The following is a 24,695-nucleotide window of genomic DNA, read 5'->3' on the forward strand; positions in this document are numbered from 1 at the left end:
CATCTATTTGCCTCTCTGTAACTCTACTCTAATTATGTCACCTATGCCCAAAATTGTATGGCATAAAAGTGTTCACTATGGCACTGTGTGTGCAGGTAGTCTAATTTGAGCAATGTGATTATTTAAAGGACCCATATTGTGGAAAATCAAATAACCGAAAATCAAAATCAAAACATTTTTAAAAATAAAACAGTTTGATGTAGTATGTTAACACTGTTAAAGTTTCAAAACATAATATTTACACCCCAGTTCATACATGGAAAGCAAAAATAACCCATTTGCAAAAATAGTCCATTTTGAATTCACTCTTTTTGCGATGTCACAAAATCAACACATTTACAAATATCCACCTATTAAGCCTACAGCAGTTTCAGAGATTGCTTTTTAAATGAAGCACAAAAACAGGATAGCTGATCAGAATGCAGCTTATTAACATCATCTAAAGATACAGCAACAAAAACCTGTAAGCCTGTATAACTTCATAAGATAATAAGAGGTTGGAAAATGATCATGTAAAAATGTACTCATTCATGCTTTTATTGCAGCCCTTTTCGATGTGTTTATTATGTACTGGCAATAAAAAAATTATTCATCATGCAACCCTACTGTAGGCTGATGTTTTATTCCAATAGCCCGCAGAAGAAGGAGGGTGATGTGTCTCCTTGAAGTATGCAAATGCAAGAGAAAGAAACTGCTACAAACCAAACTGTTTCCCATATAATTACAGCAGAGTCAAGCGACCCAATTTTTAGAAAGCAACAGTGACAAGTGGGCCCTGCGAGGGCACTGAGGCTCAGAAGCGGAACTGAAGCGTGCTTGAGCTAGGTCTCAAACCCTCATCTCTGAGTTTTGCAGAGAAGCTAGCAGTAACGGAGCATGTGCTCAGACGATGACTCAGTAGGCATGGCCCAGTCGCAGCACTGACTCACCCGCGCGGCTCAGAGAGGTCAGCCAGCTGGAACAGGATGTCCACCTCCATGGGGGTCACCTGACCGAACCTCTGAGCGGCAATGATAAACTCCTCTGAAAGAGTGGAAAAGGAAAGTTGAGTGACAGAGACAGCAAAACAGGGAGACATAATTAGACTACAGAAAACTGAATGCTGCACTGGAACTTCCTTACAGCATTCCACTGTAAGCTTTTAAGCATACCATTGACCATAGGCCTTCCTTGCCCATCCCTGTTTATTTGTTAGGGGCTGGAGACTGGATTTTGTGTTGAATGAGTGAATGGGGTGAGGTATTGAATATCGGTGCAGTGTGAAGGTTAAGTGCTGGGTGGTAATGAGCAGGATGAGGCAGACTGCTTTACAGTGGGATTCCCACTGCACTGGTATAAAGTGTCTACTCTTAAAAGGGCAGCATGTGTTCTTACACAGAGCCCTATTCAATAAAGCAGAGCTCAGCTTACCCTCGTCTTTAAACATGCTCTAGAGTGTGAAGAGGGTCACAATCACAGATTGCACAGGCACCTGACATCTCTAGCATACACACACACTCCACTAATGTGTGCCACTATGATGTTACATAGAAATTAATCTTGTTTCATATTAACCTACTGTTATAAACTCACATAATACAAAATAATAGGACGCTGTCCCTACAATTTGTTTTTATTTTTATTTCTGACAAATTTGCTTAGATAGTGCCTGAACGACATTGAATTAATTTGTGTAAGGTACAATTCCAAGCACTGCACAAATCATCGTTTTACCTTTGAACATACATTTTTACTGTTTGTACCTTGATGAATGGAAAACTTACCTGCACAGTACCTTTTTTTCCTGACAGTGAAAATGTGCGTATAGAAGACTTGGGCAATGAATGACACATGTTAAATAGCAATACCAAACATTTTTCAATCTCAATAATGTGTTTGAAGCATTTTCAATAAAATGACTATGTTGCACACAAGGTGGAAATATGGCCATTTCATACACTAGAGAGGGAGGGAAAAGAAGTCTTGCCAATCACTTGCAACAGCACAGACATGACAGATAGGAGTTGGATAGATAGTTCATTACAATTGGAAACGTTACATAGAAAACTCATGGAGGTATAGACTAATACATTTTTATATTTCATATATTTTATTGTCTATTTTGATTTTTTTTTTTTTTTGTATTACAAATAGGGTTTCAGAGTCTCAAAATACCATTTAGTACTCTCAAAATACTATTCAGATTTAATAGGACACTCCAGCCAGAATGAAAAATGTAACCTTCACTACATCGGTTGCAACCATGCCTTCTTTCCTCCTACAGTAATGCTGCAATAATTTCTAGAAGGTGATTTTCAGGCATAAAGACATAAAGAAAGACATAAAGAAAATCTGTTGTGGTGACATCTTGAAATTCTGAGAGGTGGATTTTTGGGAGCAGTCTGTGTTACTGTGGTAACTCTTCAAATCTTGATTGACAGAAATGATCAAAGATGAGAAGGACAACAAGCTGAAAGCTAAAATTTGCAATATAACTATCTGAGCTATCTACATCCTTATCTCTGTTTGGCTACTTTTCCTCTGGCATAAGGGTTAAAAAACTCTGCTCTACTGTCCTTTTTCTCCTGAATAAAGATAGAACTGATTTCTTTACAATTTGCTTTGATGGATATGTCAGTGACATAGCTTTTAAATCTCTCTAGTACTTCCCTGGCTTGAAATGCTGCTAAAACTAATGCGATATATCTGTGGTATATTAACATCTTTAAAAATGAACTAGTTTTTGCAAAGTTAAACATTTTATGATGAAGTAGCTCACCTTTGCAGACACTCTTTTTCAGAGAGATAAGAATGGTAGTCATTTTGCTCACAGACTCAGTCTGGAAAAACAATCTAACTTTGCTGTCCCATGTGCAGTGCCAGGGTGATCTCAAGAACACTAACCAATCGTTTGCCTCTTTATATTTTCCACAAGTATGTCCTGTTTGGCAATTGAGGGACAAGTTATACACCTGAGTCACACTAATGTTAGCTTGTTTTTATTCATTAGACTACAGATTAGTAGCCAGACAAGCAGAAAGTATTGGTTGAGCACCACAGTCATTCCCAAGGTATGGGCTGTATGACATCTTTGCGTAATGCATTGTGGGTACTGTAGTGAGAGAACAAAAATTGAAAACAATTTACAATCGTGAATTCTGTCAAATTGTGAGACTGAGGGATATAATGCGGTATAATATAGAATACTATATAAAATGACAATATTGACAAGAAATATGTATTGATAATTTTAGAATACTCCTTGAACATTAAGAATTAAGAAATGTATCTAATCAACACTTATCAATATTGAATGATAGGGAAAAATGCATTGTGCTGAGTAGAATTTTGGCCATAGAGCATGAGCCCTGTGCATGTTGGTGTGGTAGATGGAGATGCTTTGATGCTGCAGCAGGTTTAAACTCTGCCACTCACAACATATGGAACCAATCAGCTGAGGGTCAGCTAGAGATGTGGAGCCGTGCATGCACAGGTTTCAGCATGGCCTAATGCCGGCCAGCGGCCCCTGTGGGAATGGTATGGTAGTGTGCTGCAAAGTGTCCAAGAAAGAGTGCTGCACAGCGGCCAGACTATGAGGGCAGTTCTGCAGGTCAACAGTTCATAAGCTTTCTCTTTCTGTCTGTCTCTCTCCCTCTCTCTCATGACTCCTACCAGAGGACTGAAAGGCTTTAAGAGGTGAAAATAATAAGTCTGACCTGCCTGATCTAATATGGAGAAAATTAATGATCAGTGAAGCAAACAGTTTTAATTTAAATTAAATGCAAGAGCAGGAACTTAATTAGAGAACTGAGACATGATAGCATAAGCACTAGTATACAATCCTGTTGTTTCTCATACTGTTTTGAAACAAAGGGAGAGAAAGTAATGCTTTAGCTATGCTTAGTAAGAGTGTCCCTTTTATAATGCATGAAAAAGATGTGCTGGGCAATTAAATATTCCCTAATATAACCAGAAGTGTTTAACCTCTTTTTCTGACCCCCTAGTGACAAATAGTCTGATAATATAATATAATTAAATGAAACAATTTCCCCTGTAATTCTGTTAACAGATTAACCAGGACATTGTTGGCTCTCTGTATATAAATGGTTGAGATTCTATATAGAGCTGCTAGTGAGCATTGAGGGTTGAAAGGGGAGGGATGAGAACCCCTTTGAAAACAACTTACACCACAAAAACATGAAACAGACAATACAACAGCTTTCTTTATACTAAAAATGATCATGTACAACTATCACTATAAAAAATAACATTGAAATTCAATCAAAAACTGAAATGTTCACCTGTTCACCTATGAAGACAAAAATCCAATTAGCTTCCCATTTTATAAATCATGCACTTTTTCAATGAAATATAATAGAGCATTATTGAAGACATATAGTACATAATCTGGGAGGCCTCTGAAAAAGGTGGAAGCAGCATTTTCTGGCTACTGTGAAAAGGGTTTAAACCTACACATTTCTACAAATTTCAGTGGAGAAGCCAAGAAAAAAAAGAAAACTGTGTTTGCTGTACTAATACATGTGGAGTGAATCCAATGCAGTAAAAAGTAATATGGCTCTGATTTATTACATTTGCGGTGCTGCTTTTTTCCTGTAACCTGAACATGCACGTGAGTCTGCCACTGTTAAAATTCTGTTGTCCTTGCACTTACACATGTGATTACAGAGTGAAAGAGGCTGTCGCTGGTCATCACAGACAGGGATAGGAGAACAAAGACAGAAGCCGGGCCTTATGAGAAGCCAAGGCTGGGCTTTTTTTTTCCCACCACCAACCTTTAGTGACTTCAACATCTCTGCGATGTCCTGCCATGGTGGTGTAGATCTTCCTAATGAGCTCCATGTTGTTGAGCAGAGAGTTGAAGCCGTTGAAGTAGGAGAAGCTGACCTTGTGCGACGTGCTGCCACCGGCTGCCTACATAAACAAAACACAGACACATATACACAATAACATTCTTTACAAAGAAAAAGTGCAGAATTTCGAATAAACTAAAGGAGTGACAAGCATGAGTCAAACTCCACATGTATTTATTTAGCACTCGGTGGGGTGAGCTAGTTAAAGATGTAGCTACACTGCAACAGAGTTCCATGAAGAGAACTGGTTGTAATTTCATAAGGATTCAAGCTCGAGGGCCACTTTAATTAAGTTGTTTTATGAGAAGAGGGACGTATAAAGTGGAAAAAATAGCATGAGGTAAGTCTTTTAATAGCTTCCGTGAAAATAGGCTATATTCCTGCTGCCCAAAAACATTCATGTTCACAGTACGCTGAAGATAAAAGCAGCCAAATGCACACTTTTTTCGTTTTTATATTTAAATAAAAAGAACTGAAATGTTCTACACTTTGCTGGGTGGCTTCAGGCAGAATGTGACTGAACTTTTTCTTTAGTGAAAGAACTTGCATATTCCTTCTCTGTGGCTGGTGGGGGTTGGGAGAACATGCTAAAGCAGTCCTCTCTCTCACTAGATGGTGCTGTGTGCTTTACAGAAGTAGTGATGTGGATCCCCAGCCACAAAAACAAACAGCCAAACCAAGGCTCTCTCTTTGCCAGGAAGACATTTGTAAAATCCTCACATGGACCATTCTGAAACAGTTAATACTAGTCAGGACAACTCTGAGTGCAGACATAAGGGAACAAACTAAATAATGTAAGGAAAATATTTAGGCTACAATTTTCATTCCTCTTTCACAGCATCTGAATTAAAGGAGTGTGTATGTGGAGACTAGGTTTGATGAGCACATTGTCTTTAATTTATTTCTAATGGCTTTGTAAGTGTGTGTTTACAAACATATGGCAGAACCCTGAGGTTTATAAGGCACATACTGTGGAGAAAATGACAGACTACAGGGCATGTTTATGAAACAGGCCACTATACAGAGACACGAACATGCATACACGCTCAAACAGAAACATGCATCTGTGCATGGCACATGTCTTCAGCCACACATGTTTAAATGCACTCTCTGAAGTAGCGCTTTATCCTTAAACGGCCTGTCTGCCTGGTTAACTCTGTGCAAATGCCTGGTTTCTACTAACAAGGAAATTATCAAAGGGAGCTGACTTACTGCCACCAAGCACTCTTCCACGAATGGCGTGAGCATATGAGGTCTGATGGTGACCATGATGTCCCTGAAGTCCAGAGCAGTGATGGTTCCAGTCCTGGCTTTGTCCCTCTGTGCAAACGCCTGTCTGGCATGCTCCAGCTGCATCTCCTGTGGAAGTGCCAGGACACAGACAGTTACAGTAACTTGCTGACTGTTGATGAGACATGGTTTTGCTTTAGTACAGTGAGAAAAATTTATTCTTTTTCAGGTTTTGGCCATTCAGGGATACAGATTAGGGCCCAACCAATATGACATTTTGTGGTTGATTTCAATATTAATTTTAAGGAGCACTAACTTAAGATAAATGATATAACTGATAAATGATATAATTTAATATGGTCCACCATTAGAGAATCCTATAAACAGTGCTTAATTAGGGATGCACAATGACATTGGAATGCAAAACTATAGGCAGATATTTGAAGGGGAAAAAATATATGTGCATATGTAATTGCAAGCAAAGTTTGGGCATCTCTGGTCAAATTATCTACACACACACACACACACACACACACACACACACACACACACACACACACACACACACACACATATATATATATAAATATATATATATATATTTCATGCATTTCATGTTTAAGTTGGTCCCCTGTGTAGGATGGGTTTTTTTTTTAAATAACAAAAAGAAAAATCATGCAATTTGAATAGGGCATGTATGTATGTATTATACACACACACACACACACACACACACACACACACACACACACACACACACACACACACACTATATATTATATGACCATAGGACAGATACCTACATTTGACTGATATTTTAAACCAATATCTGATGATGTATTTATTGTACAGAAATTGTATTGAGCAGAAAGATTAGGTGACACTGGGCTACTGTGCTAAAATGTCTGGATTTTATTCATTTTACTGCAAGTCATCATGAAACCATACAAATATGATCACTTTGCCTATCAAAAGTGTATTCTCATTAAAACAAACCACTAAATACTGGCTCTTTAAAAATCAGGATTTTTGCTTTTTTTTTTTTTTAAACTGCAAGCTGAATACCAACCAATATTACTGGTCAGCAGACATATTGGTCAGGACCTAATACAAATATAATGTGGATAGACTAAATGGTGACAGCAACATCACTACTACCTCTGGGTCATTATCCCAGTGCATTACAAGGGAATGACAGAAAAATTACCCCAGCTTTGTCACTGGCTAATCCTGAGTGTAAAGTCATATGGCCCCACTGCCATCAGGTAATCCTGATATTATGTTCTCCCTGCAGAACCAACACAACTCCATTTGACTGGACATACAGAATTTACTATGACAAGTTACTTATGTATTTTAGACATTATAATTATTTATATCTTGGGAGTGTATTTTTTGCCCTCATAAAGCTTAATGATCATGCAGTACAGGTTTATAAAAGTAATCACCACATCAAATAACAGTAAACTTATAGAACAAAAAACAATGACAAGACTTTTCATTTCAAAACATGAAATATGCACTTATTTGCAATATTATTTGAGTTAGTTTACTTTGCCATAGCAGTGTAGCAATTTAAAAGGTTTCAGCAATAACTTCCACATGTTTTACAATAATGAAGAAGGGAGAGTATACAGCAAAAAGCAATAGGTAAGCATGTAATAATAATAATAATGCTAGTAAGAGTGGGAAACACTAGTAGGAGTGGGAAATATGAAAAAAAGTAAATCATGGTACTTAAAAAAAATGTTCAGTATATCACAATACTTACACACACACACACACACACACACACACACACACACACACACACACATACATACATATATATATATATATATATATATACACATACATACATACATACACACACACACACACACACACACATATACACATACATATATACATATATATACAAAATACAAAAGTAGTGTCACATTTAAAAACTGTCAAAAACTATGAATACGTTTATTATTCAACATTTCCCCTATACTAATTCCAATTGAACAGGACTAATTATCCTCTCTACTGACGATATCAACAATATGCTCAGAAATGCACTTTTCATGATAACAAGAAAATATCATCAAATTCTCCACCCCTACATATAAGCAAGTCAGTCATTACGGGATTGAAAAAGAATCATATCAAACCTATGTCTACATACATACAGAGCGTTTAGCAATAACAAAAATGGTGAAAACGGGTGGGGGCGGGGGGGTAAGTGTTGAAAAGTCGAGATAAAAAATGCCAGAACGGGAGCTGGACTGCATTTCACAGGGCTGGTACAGCCACCACCACAAGGGACTGCACAACAGCCATGACTCAGGGCCTCACTGTTTACAGTTTCAGCCTCTTAAAACCTTAACTTATTGCAACTGTGAGTGTTTTAGAAACATGTTTTTTATTTCGCGGGGGAGAGTCGAAGCCTCTGAAAGCCAATGCTGAAACCGCCTCAGCATTTATTGTTACTTTAATTGTCCTTGGATTCAAATAAAACCTTTTGACGAGCCACCTCTGTTTGGATTATTTCAATTCAAGCGCTTGCATTTAATTCACATTTAAACAATAAAACGCCTGCTTAGAAAAAAAAGCAGTTCAAGGTCTTCTGGATTTCATCAACACCAGCCAGGTTAAAAACATTGCTGGATTTTGGAGAAAGTCTTATTTCTGGTACTGTTTCTGGTGAAGTAGCCAGAATTCTGACATTGTGTCATGTGCCACATCTGGTTATGCCAATATCATGACATGAGCATGATATCACACTTGAAAGAATGGAGTCAGCCTTGAAATGCAACCAACCATTATGGGGGAAAAATGTCATTTCAAGAATTTCTGGGTTTCATTGTAAGTAAATTGGTATGAAAACCATAGTGAAAAATTTCCAGTGCACTCATTCTCCGGATAATTTCATCATGCACATCTCCATCTGGTTCCTTGTTGCTAGTGTATAGGAGGGTGGGCTTAATAAAGGCAAATCGAAGCTGCTTTATTAGCACCCAATTCAAAACACATGGTATATTCATTCAGAACAAATACACCTCTCATGAGGACAGCAGGATTAGATCAGGACATGGGTACAGCAGAACCACACGCCTTTACAACACTCTAGTGTTGCACTGAGATGAGATTCTACCACAGATTTTAACAGATATTAATAGGACTCAGTAAGATATACAAGGTAACAAATTTTCTAAATGGTTTATAACAATACTATAAATACTATCTGATTTTAAATATTTCTAACATTTGATATACTGTTATAATTTAACCCAAAAGTGTTTTCCTAAGTTAGAACACTCCATAACAGTGGACTATATAAAAATAAGCATTTATAATATTAGAATTTCTTCCTCTCTCTCTCTTTTTTTTTTAAAGTGTTAATGTCTTAGAAAGCAAAACGCAGTTAGCAGAACACCAATTTGGTTCCTGACTTCTATGTGAACTTCAGCCATTGCATGGGTTTGTTAAATTGCACCTGATTTAATTTAATGAAGGACTGATTCACTGAAGCAAGTATTGGATGGTAACTATAAATACTGGGCTTCCTCAAGGAGAAGTCTGGAAATGGTTAAGCCAACACACACTCACACTCTCACACTCTCTCACACACACACACACACACACACACACACACACACACACACACACACACACACACACACACACACACAAAATCATAATAGATAGTTAATTTAGTTTATTTTTCTTGCCCAGATAAATGGCTTTACATATTATTTTCTTATGTAGCCTAATACTTTTACAGAGTACTATATGTCATAGATGCTCATAAACTACAATGACAGTTTGCTTTGGCAATTTTAACATGGATATCAGTAAAACTGGAAAATGACAAAATACAATCTGAAACTGAATGTTCTGGATACATTTTAATTAAAAGAACAAATAACCATGAAATTATATCAACTCACAGGCTTAAATAAGTTGAATAAAATGTGTATTTTTCATAGCTAAACTAAGCCCATTACTGTAACAGCCCTGAAATACAGAAAACAACTGCATTCAGACAGAGCAAGTCCTGAAGACAAAATTCATTCTGTCTTGGCTACAAACACAATATCAGTGTGTTTCTCACAGTATGTTTCCCCAGAACCATCTGGACCAAGTTAGGTGCAATATAAAAAGCTCATTCAGATATAGCGAGTGTAGATGCAAACTTGGCACAGTTGAGCCTTACTCTCCCTCTGCCACTTTCAGGTCTAGACATTATATTGGAAAATGGCTTACATGCAGCAAATACAAAAGACTGCAGGAGCACCAGTGATACTATCATTTATGGAGGAGAATGTCTACCTGTTTAGAGGAATCGCTGGACTGTATTTGGGTTACGTCACCTAATGAGAAACAAATGCTGGCATTGGAATATAACTCCAGCGTTTCATTATTGACTAACTAGGTCAATATGGCTCATTGTGCAAAGGGAAATTGTGCCCAGAACACTCCACTCTCTGTCAATCCCAACAAGGCTATGCCAGGCAACAAATGCATGTATCACTGCCTTCCAGGCAAAGGCAATGGCTCTCTGTGCAATGATAAGTGTGAAAGTGAATGGACCTAATCTCTAAACCAGTTACATTTAGTGTGAATGAGAGCAAGAAACAAAGATAATGGGTAGACACCTTTGATGGCTGTCTGCTAGAAACAGAGAAAGTAATGAAGCAAGAGAGAACAATGATGGTACCCACCAGCAGGAACTGTGTGAACTCCCCATAGTTCAAGTGTTTTTTCCTTTCTTTGCCAAAATGAAGTTGAACAAACTCCGAGTCCCAGTTGAAGGGGATGTGCTGATGGATAGTAGTTTGTCCAAACACTTGTTTTACATCATCTGAAATATACATCAGTGGTCAAACATTGTTTATTCTGTCTATTTCAATATGTTTGATAAAATATATTTTGCTATAGAAACTACATTAAATTTGCTGTATAGACCATCACCACATTTAACATAGCTTTTCCGAAATCTGCTCACCATATTTTATAATATTGTTACCTAATATAAATGCAGTCTATGAAAAGCAAAGGTAAATGTTTCATTATCCTCCAAGATAGCTATTAATAGCATTCTTACTAAATGGATAAATAACTACAATGAACCAAGAAAAAAGAGAAAATTCACAGTAACTAAAATTTTTAGTTAGCAATTGAGATTATGAGGGGGTAAAAAGAAAGAAATTACAAGGGTGCACATATTACTTAGGACCATTCTCCTTGGAGCACGACTTCTTTTTAATGAGGCAATAAATATATTACATTGCTACAGAGTTTGACTGTAGCGCTGTTCCAGGCTTGCGTTTATGGAGCTGTCAACACTCAAGCTTTTCTTCCTTTTTATCTCTTTGGCAGGAGTACAGTCGAGTAGCTGGCACACATATTTCAGACTGCATGTTTATTAACTGTATTTCACCTAATTATGAATTGTGGAAATGGAGGGGGGATTGGTTTCTGGGGTAGACTCAAATCATTCCGTAATTGAACTCATTTTCGAAAATGAAAAGCTCAATGTGATATTAAAACGGCAGTTTATTGAAGGGAAAAATAAACTGCCTTAAAATAACAAGTCACCTTTAAAGCCTTTAATGGCATTAAGAGAGTTATAAACATGAGGGTCCTGCAGCCTTCGACATTTTGAAGGTAATGCATGTAGCCATACCCTGTAATGCATCACAAGAAAATGACTTTGACAAGACCATAATCTCAGTCAGAAGCTATTTGTTATCTATGTAAAAGTGCCTTAAAACAGCATAGAAAACAGCATAGAAGTACACAAGACATCATATGTCAATGCAGTTGTGAACTCCTCTTATTTTCCCCTCCCCCAGAAGAACTGTAACACTAAGCTGTAGCATTAATTAACCTTTACAGTCACAGTAAAACATCAGACCTTTTAATTATGACACCAAAGCATCACGTCTAAATAGCTAATTGATCAATTTGGATAGGAGAATTTACATATATGCATAATATTATCAAGCTAAATGATCATACTCCCTACTGACTACAACAATTAGAACAAAAGTTTCTTTCTCTCTGGGCATAAGCAGCATGTGTTGTGCATCCGAAATCAAGTCGAGCTGATGCATCTCTACTACACAACAGCAAACACTGGGCTGTTTAAATCAATTAGGGAAATGTGAAACATGCACATGTGGCTGTGGATGTGCACCACGGCGCCCCAGAGCATTTAGATAATAGTGACAGTAACATCTCCAACCCGTGGTGAAGGTGTCATCCCCATCGCTGTGTCCCAGTTCTCTGTGCCATCTTGTCAGCTTAATGGGTGCCGAACTTGAAAACCCATGTCAACTGAGCACCAAATGAAACTGAACTGCATTTTAAAGAGCAAGCGTTGTCCCTCAGCCTGCAGATCAATGAAGTGCTAGTGTTTCTCTTGATGGAAAACACTGTCTAACAGCTCGATCAGACTATAATTAACAGTTGTTTGAATAAATAAAGTGTGATGAGCGTAACATTTCTGTCGAGAACAGGCTTGCTAAAAATAAAAGCATATGACACATAAAAAGGCACTCACCGAAGGTGGCCACGCCGTTGCCAGTTTTGTCAAAGAGCTGGAAGGCGACCATGAAGAGGGCATCTGGAGCGCACAGCACGGACTCAAAGGCCACAAACTCTTGAAAGGAGATCAGCCTGGAGGAGGGAGACAAACAGCCTTACAGGCTAGAAGCAGCTCCAGCACACCCCAGCACTGCATTATTGTATGATGAGTGGGTATCAGTCACTGATTACTGCTTCTCGCAGTGAAACAAAAAAGGTAGCACATATTTTCATTGTGAACACTTGACACTTGAGTGATTTGTTCAGCTGTAATTATCAGCCTAAAATTATGATGTACAAAACATCTAAATACACAGTCCAGTCTCAATTCTAGGCACAGGGCTTAAGTGAATGACAAAACAAATTGACATAACAGGCTATTCATCTATAGCAATCTTGATTGAAGTGCTTCCAATTTGACTGTCAAATGTCATTACCTCAGGCACTGAAAATGGCAACAGTTAAAGCTCTCAGTCCAATTCAAAATAACTGGAAATACAGTACGTAGAATGATTACATGGAGCAATAAAACTTTCAGTAAAATTGCATATTCGCATGTCGCAATCGTAATGCATCTATCTGCTACGTAGGTGCACAAGCACGCTACAAGATTTGCGCCTAACCCATAAGATCAAGCTCTAGCTATCATTACACTAATGCTGATACTTCAAACTTGGTGATATCTCCCAACACTCTCTCACTTTTCCTCTTCTCTCTCTCCCTCTTTCTCTCTGTCACACACAGACACACACGCACACACACAAACACACACACACACACACACACACACACACACACACACACACACACACACACACACACACACACCTCATCAAACAAGCCATTTGAACATTCACAGGAAACCCTGGGGACTGTGCAATCTAGTCTTTATTTAAGCTAAGTTCAAAGTTGCCTCAACTCCATTATGAATTTCACAAATGGATACAGTAATTACGCGAGGTCAGTACTAATGAGCAGTCCCCAATGCGTGCATCTCTAATTTATTTCAATTTCCAGGGAGCAATGATTACATTTTCGTGGCCACTCTAATTAATTTCGTTACTGATGAAATTCAAAGGAACTGAGAATTTACACGCCTCCAGCATGCAAAATCAGGCATATTGCAGAGTCAAGAGCAGTTGTTTTATTAACTAAGCTGGCAGTTTGAGAACAGCAGCCTGCTGCTTTAGAGTGGGCGGCAGGCCACAAAGCCACTCCGCTCAGCCCATGCATCAGTGATTAAAACCAAAGGCAAACATGCTATGGCTGCTGTTTTCACAAGAAGAATGCAGCCGATTTAAACTTTGCTACAGAACAAATGTGCCGTAACTCCAGAAATATCTGCCATATTTCACAGCAGTGCTGGTCTTGTACCGATCAGACTGTATCGGCTGTACTGTAAATGACACTTCTATTTGAGAACTAACACACCTGAAATGAGACTTGAGAGAAGATCTAGGTTACATAGGCTCTCAAAGAGGCAAGGCACTGTCAGAAGATGAGGCCCATGATGGTTGATTAGCAATGCCCTGACTACTGGAAAATGACTACAAAACAAATAGAGATAATTATGTGGTGCATCCATATCAGGTTTTAAATAATCAAATCAATGCAGAACATCTTCCAACCATCAACTAATATGGCACAGGACCAGAAAAACCTTTACTCTATGTAAAAACATGCATTATTGCCATGCCACTCATTTGTCTATGACCTTCCTATACCAACAAATTATCTGTTTAATGATCTACAAGGTGGAATTCAGGAGGCAGACATTTATTTTCTGAAGCACAGCAGCGCACAGAATTTCTTTGTTTTTTCTTTTACACTTATTTGCAGCACTTGTTTACAGGATTGTGCCTCATCAGGTCATGGAACATCTTACAAGGAAATAAACCCCCACCCCCCACCCCACCCCCACAGGATCCCAATTGCACTGGTGTGTGCAAGAGCTCCACTATCATGTATTCTAACCACAAAAACCTCAGAGCTGTAGACGGGAAATGAGCACGTTTCATTTTGTGGTCATTTGATATGCCTCTTTTCCATTTCTGTGTACTATAGCTATTCTGGCCTTTGTATGGCCATTATTGAACATGAATTTTGTCAGTCAAGAAAAAAAGCTTTATAATTGCAGCCTCACAGTCTGAGTTTAACATATACGACACGATACCCAGATTATAATCCATTGTTATCATCATGTAGAGGTGCATTTATGCCTGAGAGTGCCGCATCCTTTTAAACCGCATGGCTTCTAGCACAGAAAGGAGGCTTTTATCCTGTGCTGGTAAACACTGTCGCTAAAAGATAGCAGAAACACTATTTACAGACTTATTATTGCAGTAGCTTAGCGTAGCGGCTTTTATCCATGACAGGTGAGGAGAGAGCACCTTCAATAAGCTCCGGGCCTGTCATTGTCACTGACAACCCTGCAGAGGGGACACTGGCTGTTTTAGCTTTCCCTGAGTGCACACCTCAGACCAGGCTGAATGCACACGGGCGCGGCCTGCTATTTTCCCAGCATGTCCTCTTTACAAAGTTTTAACCCCCAAGAGACTATGGAGTTTCACACTTGAAGAATTTTTTCATCAAAAATGGAGAGGGAGGAGGAAAAAAAAGATTCAGAATGTGTCTGACAGATCTTTGAGTCAGCAGGGATGTCTACATGTGCAGAATGACTGATTTAGAAAACACTGGCGCGATGCCCTCCAAACAGGGCCGAATGAATGAGAGAAGTGATTCAGTGCCTGACATATGTCACTATATCACCTGATTTCCCCATACGCAGGAGGAGGCCGGAGATGCTATGCGCTGTTTGCGTCCACCTCAAGAAAGTTATTCATCCAAATCAGATGGAAATCTACCTCACTTTTGTAACAGTTTTACTTTTGAAACATTCAACGAGCACCAAACAAGCACAGAATTACCAGAAAATTATACATTTTTCAATTTTCAGCCTCAGAGACAAAAAAAGCAGAAAACATATATTAAACAAAATTATACAGAGGCCTCAACAACTAAATGCAACATCTGTCAATATTTAGTGTGTCCACTCTTTGTCTTTATTACAGCTTCCATCCTACAAAGGAGACTTGTGAAGGTTCATTAAACTAAGCTGGTTCTTTACAATGACACGTCAACTGCAAAAAAATTGGTTCTCCAAAGAACCATTCACTGAAAGGTTCTTTAGGGAACCAAAAATAGTTCTGTGGCATCTCACAAAAAATCTTTATGCATTTTTTTTAAAGAGTGTATCTCTCAAAGATGAAAGCTTTATTTGATAGTGACAGTTTTGGTGGTCTACTAGGTCTTGCATGAGTCCTTAGAGTCTCTATGTCTCTTAATCATTTGTTGAATGCAGACTCTGTTTTTCCTTACTTTGCTTTGATTTTCTTCTTCCTTATGCAAATTATCCTTTATTTTATCTCCTCAGAAATATGTACAGTACTGTTCTATTCAAGTGATAATACATATCATTGCTAAATGAACATATAAGGCTGTAGGCCTTTTTCACAGTAAGTTAAAGATGAAGTTGTAATGTCTACATTGTACACATTTATTGGGCTCTGCTGAGTTTCTTTTAAATACTAATAATGGCATACACAATTAAGAAGCTATTATACTCAGTTTGCCTCTACCAAATGTAATACCAATTCAGTAATACTAAATGTACAATTTATATATAAAATGTAAATTGTTGCTAGTGGAATCTGTGTAAACATTAAATATTACTTCTTTTGTTTGACTTAATCCAACAATCTTCCCATTATTATTTGAACCCCTACAAATAACCAAATGAGGTTCAGATACAGAGCTCAAGCCATGATTCTCTAATAGTTATCCCTTAATAGCTGCGATGCAGCCATTTATCCAGCCCCAAAGTCACACAATGCACGGCAGCTGAATGGCACAGGCAATTACAGAGCATGTGTGCCTCTCCCTGTTTAAAGCAGCCTCAATAATGTGTGCAGCATGACCACATGCACTCTGCACGCCACAGCCCAGGTGGTTGCCGTGGCAACGCACAATCTTTTTGACTTACCCTAACATTTCATTGGCCATCATTATGTATCATTAAAAACATACATATTAATGTAAAAGGGGTGGAATCAGCCTACTGAATGGATCTGCACCTGAGTGCAGTGTTGTGCATTAAGATTTCTGACCCTTTATTCTAGCACAGGATTAAAAAAAGGAAGATACTGCTGCATTACCCAAACCATCAAACAAAAGCTTTGTTTATAACTGCTGTGCATAGTGCACTGTTATAAAACAAGAGGTCATGAGTCATACTGAGAAAACATTAAAAATCTCTGAATTTCAATCCTTTGTTCATTCATTTAAAATAGCATTTAAACTGGTGGGTCAGATATCAGAAAATATATGTGTAGTGGGAGCAATTTTATCTTTTGAGCAATTAAGAGAATAAAAAGACACTGCAAAACACAACACTGCGGCCATGTTCACATTTAGTTTTGGATTTCTAGCACGTTCAGCGTTTTATAAATAAATATAAATAAATTTCACAGTCCTTTGTTACCTAAGACAATTAATCTATAAGTTGACCATGGTCTACTCAGATTGAAATAAGACAAAGAAATGGACACCCACCCATTTTTGGTCTGGTTCACAACACCTGCCAACAGAGCTGTCGCCTCTTTGGACAGTTTTATGTCTGTGTGGGCATGGAGAAACTTGGACACAAAGTCCTCTGGAGACATGTAGTGTTCACCATTTTTCTCAACACTGGCATACTGTGAAGGCAAAAAAAAAATGTGATGCTACAACAGTGCTCAACAACAAAAGAAAAATCTTTTTTTTTAATTATGGGAACCCATTTTCACCACTGATTTGCCTGCTGTTTGGTTTGTTAAATTTTGGTAGAAAATTACTGCCCCCCCTAGACCTTTAATGTGTTATATAGCGCTAGATAGCACTATATTCAATATGGTTTTAAATGTAAGACAAGATCACCCATAACATGGCTTCATTTTTAAATGTAACATAACTTAAACCTAGGAACATTTCTGAAATCCACAAGAACTCCCAGAGGAATAAAATAAACATGGATTGGTGATACAGCACAAGAAAGAATTACATTCGAAATTACAGTGCTTAATATAGTGTTTATTTGAAAAGTCAGTACTCACTACTGTCTATGGCAGCAAATGTGTCAACCAAGACTTTCATATTTCAGTTAGGCTGAATTCTCAGAATCACCATGTTTAAAATCTATTCATGTAAAGCATGTATGCATTTTTAAGGAACTCCACATTATGTATTCATGTGAACTTACTACGAATTCCATACAGTGCTGGTTGCATTTTAAAATTAATCATCAGGTTTTCTTTCTACAATGAGAAATTCATTACATGGTTACATCAAAAAAAGGAATATGCTCATTGAACGCCATTAAAGCTTTGTCTGCGCACTATGAGCCAAAGCTAATGCAATATTGGCAGCTGCATCATGTTTGGGCCACACCATCCAGTGCTCTGATCTGTAACCCCTGAACGAGATGCGTCCTGACTTACCTTCAGGAAAATGGATCTGAGCTCAGCAGGGTCAGCCCTCCTTCCAAATACCTGTCAAAATAAGTGAACACTCAATCACTGATATTCAAAAATGTTATTCTGCTTAGGTGTTTCAAAGGATACTTTTTGGCACACTTGACGCTGTTACCTTCTGTGGTCCACTACTTCTATGTAACGCATGCTGGGACATGACAGTTTAAAGTAACAGTGATTACCTATGAGAGAGGTTATTCGTTGGCAGCACGTTTATTGTGCCATTGTTGTTTTATCACAACCTAAATGTAAAGGTTTGTAGACACCTGTTCATTCAAAGGTATAAATAGGGAGTTTGTCCCCACTTTGTTGAGGAAACAGTCTCTTCTCTTGTAGAGAGGTTTTACACTTGATGATGAAACACTGCTGTGAGGAATGGATGAAATTGATGGAATGTAACCACAACAGCATTAGTACTGATGCTGAATGACCTGTTCTGGATCACATACAAGTCATCCCAAAGGTTTTCAATAGTCCTTCATCACTACAGAGAATGCACTTCCACTATTCAGCACTGGGGAGATTTATTGTCTATCTGACAATTGGTAGAACTGTTCTCTGGATACCTTTGGACACAGGCACTTTGATGGGTGCTTTGCTTGATGGTTAGCTATAATAATGATTAAGCATCACATAATTCTCTCACGTGATTTACTGATTTGGCGCAGTCATTTAACTATAGGAGGGATTAAAACACATCACTTAAAGCAGAGAGTAACCTCAGATTCAACCGACAAAAACATCGATAACAATCCTAATACAGGTTATAAAGGACAGGTTTACCCCGGCTCGGCCTGATTACATCCTGAAACTGCAGAATCTTGGTTACCCTACAGAATAAGTAACCTATGAAGCTAACCTCAGTAAAGTCTGCCGTGATAGCTATCTTTAGGACTTGACCAAGACAGCGAACACAGACAGATTTGTTTAGAGAATACGGACAGCGTTAGGCGATTTGCCAGTTTTGGTGGCTTATAAACTGACAGCCAATGTCCGAAACGTCATTGAGAAAGGCTAAGTTAGCTTTCACCTCGGACATTAGCTGGTAGGCTAACAAGCTAGCCATTTTGCCGGCTTCTGGTTGGTGAAGGTTACCGGCTAATATCAGTGTCTCCGCGTGTCCACAGTTCTGGCGTGAGTGTGTGTTTGATATAACTCCTATTTCACGGAGCTGGACAAGCATGAGCAATCCTCTACGACAGGAAAGTAAGGTTTGCTCTTGGTGAGAATAGTGCTTACCTTCGCTGCCATGCTCAGCTAGCGCGCAGCTATAGCAACAGGATGACTTCCTATACGCGTGATGACGTTTCCATGGAGATCACGTGCGGGATGCGGCTGTGAGGCTGGAGAGGCGCGAGGTGGCGGGAGATTCCCGCCACTTTGGACAGAAAGTCTGTGGGTGTGGAGCTTTTCAGATTAATCACTTTACTTCAATGGACAGAGAAGGCTGCTGCAAACAGGTGACGACGGGACCTTGAACGAATAGCTGTAATGAAGCGGTGTAGTCCTAAGAAAAAGTGGGTAAACTATAATTCTGGTGTAAATTAGTGCAAAGAAAAAGTGGATATGGGATAAATCTACACCTTCCATTTCTGGAAGGACACAACATGAACGATAGTTGTTTATAAACTATTTTCTGAAATCCTGGCCTCAGGAGTCTCCTTGTTTATGAATGTTTTCAAATGATGTGGACTGAATTTAAGAAATGGTATGTAGCATTACAAAAATAGATAAGAACCTAACAGCTAAAACATTTCTAGTTTCACAGAACTGACATTAGCAAGCCGTACCCAAGGCCTGTTATGGCGTGGTGTTAGTAGCATATCGGACTAATAGAAAATTCATGGTTGACATTAATGTTTCTCACGCAGTAGCATGTCAGTAGCAAATTATGTAGTGATCAGAACTGACATTCAGCAGTTTTCACTCCCAGTCAATTTTTACCTGAAATTATGTATTATGTCTGTGACTGACTGCTGGTGAAGACTCAAACACGGGGTTCAAGTTATATATTATATATAAATATTATATTAAATTATTATTGTTGTTGTTGGTGGTGGTGGTGGTGGTAGTGATGGTGCATATTATATTTATAATATAATATTATTAATATGGCTTATTCAACTGTTTTATAAATCAGGGCTCCATGGATTGGGACTCCCTGATTGTGAAGCGAGTTGGAATTAAAACAAAATAGAGGTGGCCATATGTGTAAACCCCATATTAGAGCTGAGTATATGGAAAGTAGATGCCCAACTACGCCATTAAAGTTACATGACCTTGTACAGCACCTTCACATAGCGTAGAGTGGTAAAGAGACACAGTGAATAACTGACTGACTGAATACAGGCCACAAACATTCTATAGCCTCCATATCAAATACATATACAAAAGGCATCACATAAGTCTCAGTTTATTTCACAGTAAGATATGTGGACAAGAAACGTATAGCATGTAGATGTAGTAGAAATGGATTAATCTCCTACAGTAAACACTCAGTATATCAGCACATCAGTTCAAAGAGTTTACTTTCAGGTACCTCAATGCCTGTAATTCCAATTGCATTGAACTAACGCTCATGAATGTGTTGTGTTCTGTGCTCGGTTTGTATTTTTAACCAAGGCATTTGTTAAATAAAACATTTAGCCTAAAGTGTGTACACACTGTACATGGTGGCCACTTAAAGACAAACAGAGCAAAAGATAGGAGTTGAATAAAATCACAAAAAAAGCCACAAACTCAGGTGTGAGAGCTATTGTTTCAGTAGACTATATTCTGAAAAAGCAAGCCAATGGATAACACAGACTACCTATGCTCCCTTACAACAAATCTCAAATACAAAGCTTATACAAAGTATAAAATATATACAAAGTATACATATGTGCTGAATTTATAGAATTATCTAGAACACTGCCATCCCAAAAACACAATAGCATGAGGAAGAATGGCTTTCTAGCAGTGTCCTATGGCTGAAGCTAATGCAAAATCCTTGATTCTAGTCTTTCTTTCCCATCACTTCGTTTCTTCTAAAAAGGTTCCTCTACTTTATTTTGAGCCATTCCCTCTGCTATTTGCTTTCTGATGGAAAAAAAAGTGAATTCCATGACTACAAAAGCAAAGGTTAACATTACCCACAGCATAAAAACAATTTTGAAGGGAGCAAAAGGTCTCTAATGGTAGATGGTCTTCAAAGAAAATGCATTTGTGCGCTCAAAATAATTCATAGCTTTTTGCTGGTGGCTTCTTGGGTTCCTGGAGCAGCAGCATGAACCACAGTATTTTTCACAGCAGGTTTCCTCTGCCTCTAAAAATGGGTTTTGCTGGGGCTTCCTCTTCCCCCCAAAATATTGATGGCACCTGCTTGATCCTTTATTGGGTAATATACCTTGTAGTAATGTTTATGAACTAATGAATTCCATAAACCTGCATTTAAGGTCTTTCATAATTCATATTTTGACTTGGAGTACACCAAACAGAATGATATTTTCAAGACTTCCCAGTATATGGGTTATTTTGTTGTGGCATTTATATGTCATTGACAGTTATTGTTGCTATTTTTTCCTGTATGTTCTGTTGAAAAATGAATATATGCAGTAGGTACAAGGAAAGACTGCTTGTTCTGAAGCTGCAAAAGACTGCAAAAGACTGAATTTGCTTTTTCTCTTAGGCGTGACCAGAGTAATATGAGATGTCTAACTGCTGGGACCTGGCTCCGCTGTGGTCCAGCTTTTCTGAGTGGCCGGGAAATGTTGGTAGACCTGGAGACCCCTGACATGCCTTTGCCTGAGGGTCACCCTTTTCTCCATAAGGAACATATGCATCTTGTAAAAGGTGATGTCCCTATTTTTAGTTGTTTAAAGTCTATGCTATGAAAATAGAACCTGTTGAAAACAAATGATTGGTCTACTTTGTTGCTCTTAGCCAATGCCACTATTAATAGTCCGCAACAAGGGACCTCAGAGGTCTCAGGGTTAAATACCTTCTATTTAAAGTAACAGAGCTGTGGAGATGTGACTCAGAGAAGTTGTGTCTCATTGACATGTTGACAGCTTAATAGTTGGTTTTCAAGTGGGCTACTGATGAAAATGACTGGCATGATTTAACTTTATGTTGTCCTTTGCAATCTTTGCATGTCTTACCATGTCCTTCTTAAATGAATGACACCATGAAGATCTAAGAGATTCGTTTTAATTTCATATTTGAATGTGTTTCTTGTTGAAGTGTTTTACATGGAGACAGATTGGATGTCACTTAAAATGTCATTCGTATAAAACATATATGCAATGACTATACTGTTCATATGATCTTTGCTAAAGTAATACCTATAACTTGTTTAATTGTTATGCATTGCTATCAACATGTATTAAGTAAGCCTTTCTATAGGCATAGTTAAGTATATAGCACATGCAGTAAGTCATAAAGAAAGATTCTGGCTTTGTAATAATGGCTGAGGCCATTTGTCAAAACAGTAAGATGTTGGGTGAAACACAACATTATACATCATCTATAATAATAATAATTTTTTTTTATTTATAGAGCACTTTTCATACCGGTCAGAGTCCTTTATAGACAGCTAATAATGCTTTACTGTAATAGACAAGACAATAACAGATCAAGTTAAAAAGAAAATAGATATATATTTTAATTCAACACTAAGTTAAAGAGTTACATTTTAAAATGTTTCTGAAATGTGTGAACTGAGTGTCTAATTAAAGGTGGAAGAGTTCCACAGTTTAGAAGCATAAAAACAGAAAGAGGCCTCTACACGTTTTGTGTATTTTGCAGAAGGCCAGTATCTGCAGCTCTAAGATCACTTGTTGGAGCATAAACAGACAGACAGTCTGTGAGGTACACAGGTGCTATGTGATTTAGAGCCTTAAAAACTAGGAGCAGAATTTTAAAATCTATCCTTAAAGATACACATAACTAGTGCAGTTCTTTTAAAATGGGAGTGATGTGAGGTCTATTTTTTGTTTTTGTTAGGATCCGTGCTGCTGCATTTTGTACAAGTTGTAGAGAATTTATGGTTTTCAACATAAGAGAGCAATAAGACAAGCATGACAATCAATTATGCTTGTAACAAATGCATTAACAAGTTTGTCTGCATCGATCTGAGATAGAAAAGGCCAAACTTTAGCAATACTTCCACTGAGAAATAACTGACGAATAGCTGGTAAGCCTGTGTACAGAGTGTTGATCATCAGGAGGAATCTAAATGTATAATTGTGTGTCATCAGCATAGCTTTATACATTTTATGTTATGTTTTCTAGTGACATCACCTTGAGGTAACCCAGAGGTAAAGAGCACGGGCCCTAATACTGAATCCTGTGGGACACCACAAACATTTTTTAAATCTCTTTAATGAATGATTTCCCAGTGAAACCAAGAATTGTCTGTGCATTAAATATCATTTAAACATGGTGTAAAGGGAAACAAAATCTGTGTTTTATAATGTAATATTTCATTACACATATCATTTCAAACTATTTATGCTGTGTTGATAAAATATACAATGTAATCTCATATTTCATCAGATTTAGGATAGCTTCATATCGAAAGCATTATTTTATTCTTCTAAAAATGCAACCAAATGTGATCAAATGCATTACATACACAAATATAGTGCTGCGTTATATCATCTCCTTTCATTAAGATTCTTTTGTATTCATTGACACAGAAAGATGTCAGACAGAATTAAGAAAAGATTCAAATGCATTGTTGCAAATGGATGTGGCACTGACATAAACCGAATAAGTAAAATAGGCCATGACAGATTATTTTTGTTTGCATGAAAATAGATCTCTGTTTAAATAACATCCTGCTGACTTACTTAGCAAGTCAAACTTACTCTGGTTTTCCTTTGGCGTGCACAACAAAACGGCTTTGACAGTAGTCAATGATTAAATATAAATCAATCCACTGAGCAGTGCTTCTGCTTAGATAGATCATTTGCTAAAACCTGACCTGGGTGCAGATTGACTGAGGCCTTTCAAAGCCACAGGGGTAGGGTGATGAGGAGGACTGTCTAGTATCATGACTGCGTCACCACACTGATGCTATTCACTCTGCATATTCGGTCGTCATCGTCTGCCCATATGCATGCTCGCATTCAACTGCATGTGCACACATGCTTGTACCCCTGCTCTCTGACGCCCACCCACTCCTCTCTTCAAAAAGCTTGAGGAGACTGGCTTCTGAATGAATCTGTTCAACGTCTTTCAGTTCAAATGAGGAGCTACACTAAACATGCTGGGGGCATCTGGGATGGGCCGAAATTGCCCCTCTGGAGAGATGGGCGGATGCACTGGGGGTACGTTGAGAAGGTCCAGACCAGCAGGCTTTAGCCCTTTCCGAAAAAACAAGAGCCCACACTGAAAACCTGCAATCCGAGCGGACGCGGGGTACCCCCTTTCCACAGGCTCCGCTAAATGGAGCCAGATGCTGCCCACAGACACTGAGCCCAGGCATGCT

At 38.2% G+C, this 24,695-nt stretch overlaps 1 protein-coding gene across 2 annotated transcripts in view; it reads right to left on the bottom strand.

Annotated features, from left to right (window-relative positions):
* Nucleotides 1-19,581, bottom strand: part of LOC108425971 (calcium-binding mitochondrial carrier protein Aralar2) — a 46,501-nt gene extending 26,920 nt beyond the window's left edge. For both annotated transcript variants that reach the window (XM_017695098.2, XM_017695089.2), the window contains exons 1-8: nucleotides 19,463-19,581; nucleotides 18,191-18,241; nucleotides 17,268-17,410; nucleotides 12,634-12,749; nucleotides 10,790-10,929; nucleotides 6,063-6,209; nucleotides 4,773-4,911; nucleotides 930-1,023 (exon numbers count right to left, since the gene is read on the bottom strand). In XM_017695098.2, coding sequence (XP_017550587.1) covers nucleotides 930-1,023; nucleotides 4,773-4,911; nucleotides 6,063-6,209; nucleotides 10,790-10,929; nucleotides 12,634-12,749; nucleotides 17,268-17,410; nucleotides 18,191-18,241; nucleotides 19,463-19,474 — 842 coding nt within the window. In that variant the 5' untranslated portion in view covers nucleotides 19,475-19,581. The remainder of the gene's footprint in view (nucleotides 1-929; nucleotides 1,024-4,772; nucleotides 4,912-6,062; nucleotides 6,210-10,789; nucleotides 10,930-12,633; nucleotides 12,750-17,267; nucleotides 17,411-18,190; nucleotides 18,242-19,462) is intronic.
* Nucleotides 19,582-24,695: the final 5,114 nt, after the last annotated feature.

Source organism: Pygocentrus nattereri, chromosome 27, assembly GCF_015220715.1.
Source record: "Pygocentrus nattereri isolate fPygNat1 chromosome 27, fPygNat1.pri, whole genome shotgun sequence".
Lineage (NCBI taxonomy): Eukaryota > Metazoa > Chordata > Actinopteri > Characiformes > Serrasalmidae > Pygocentrus > Pygocentrus nattereri.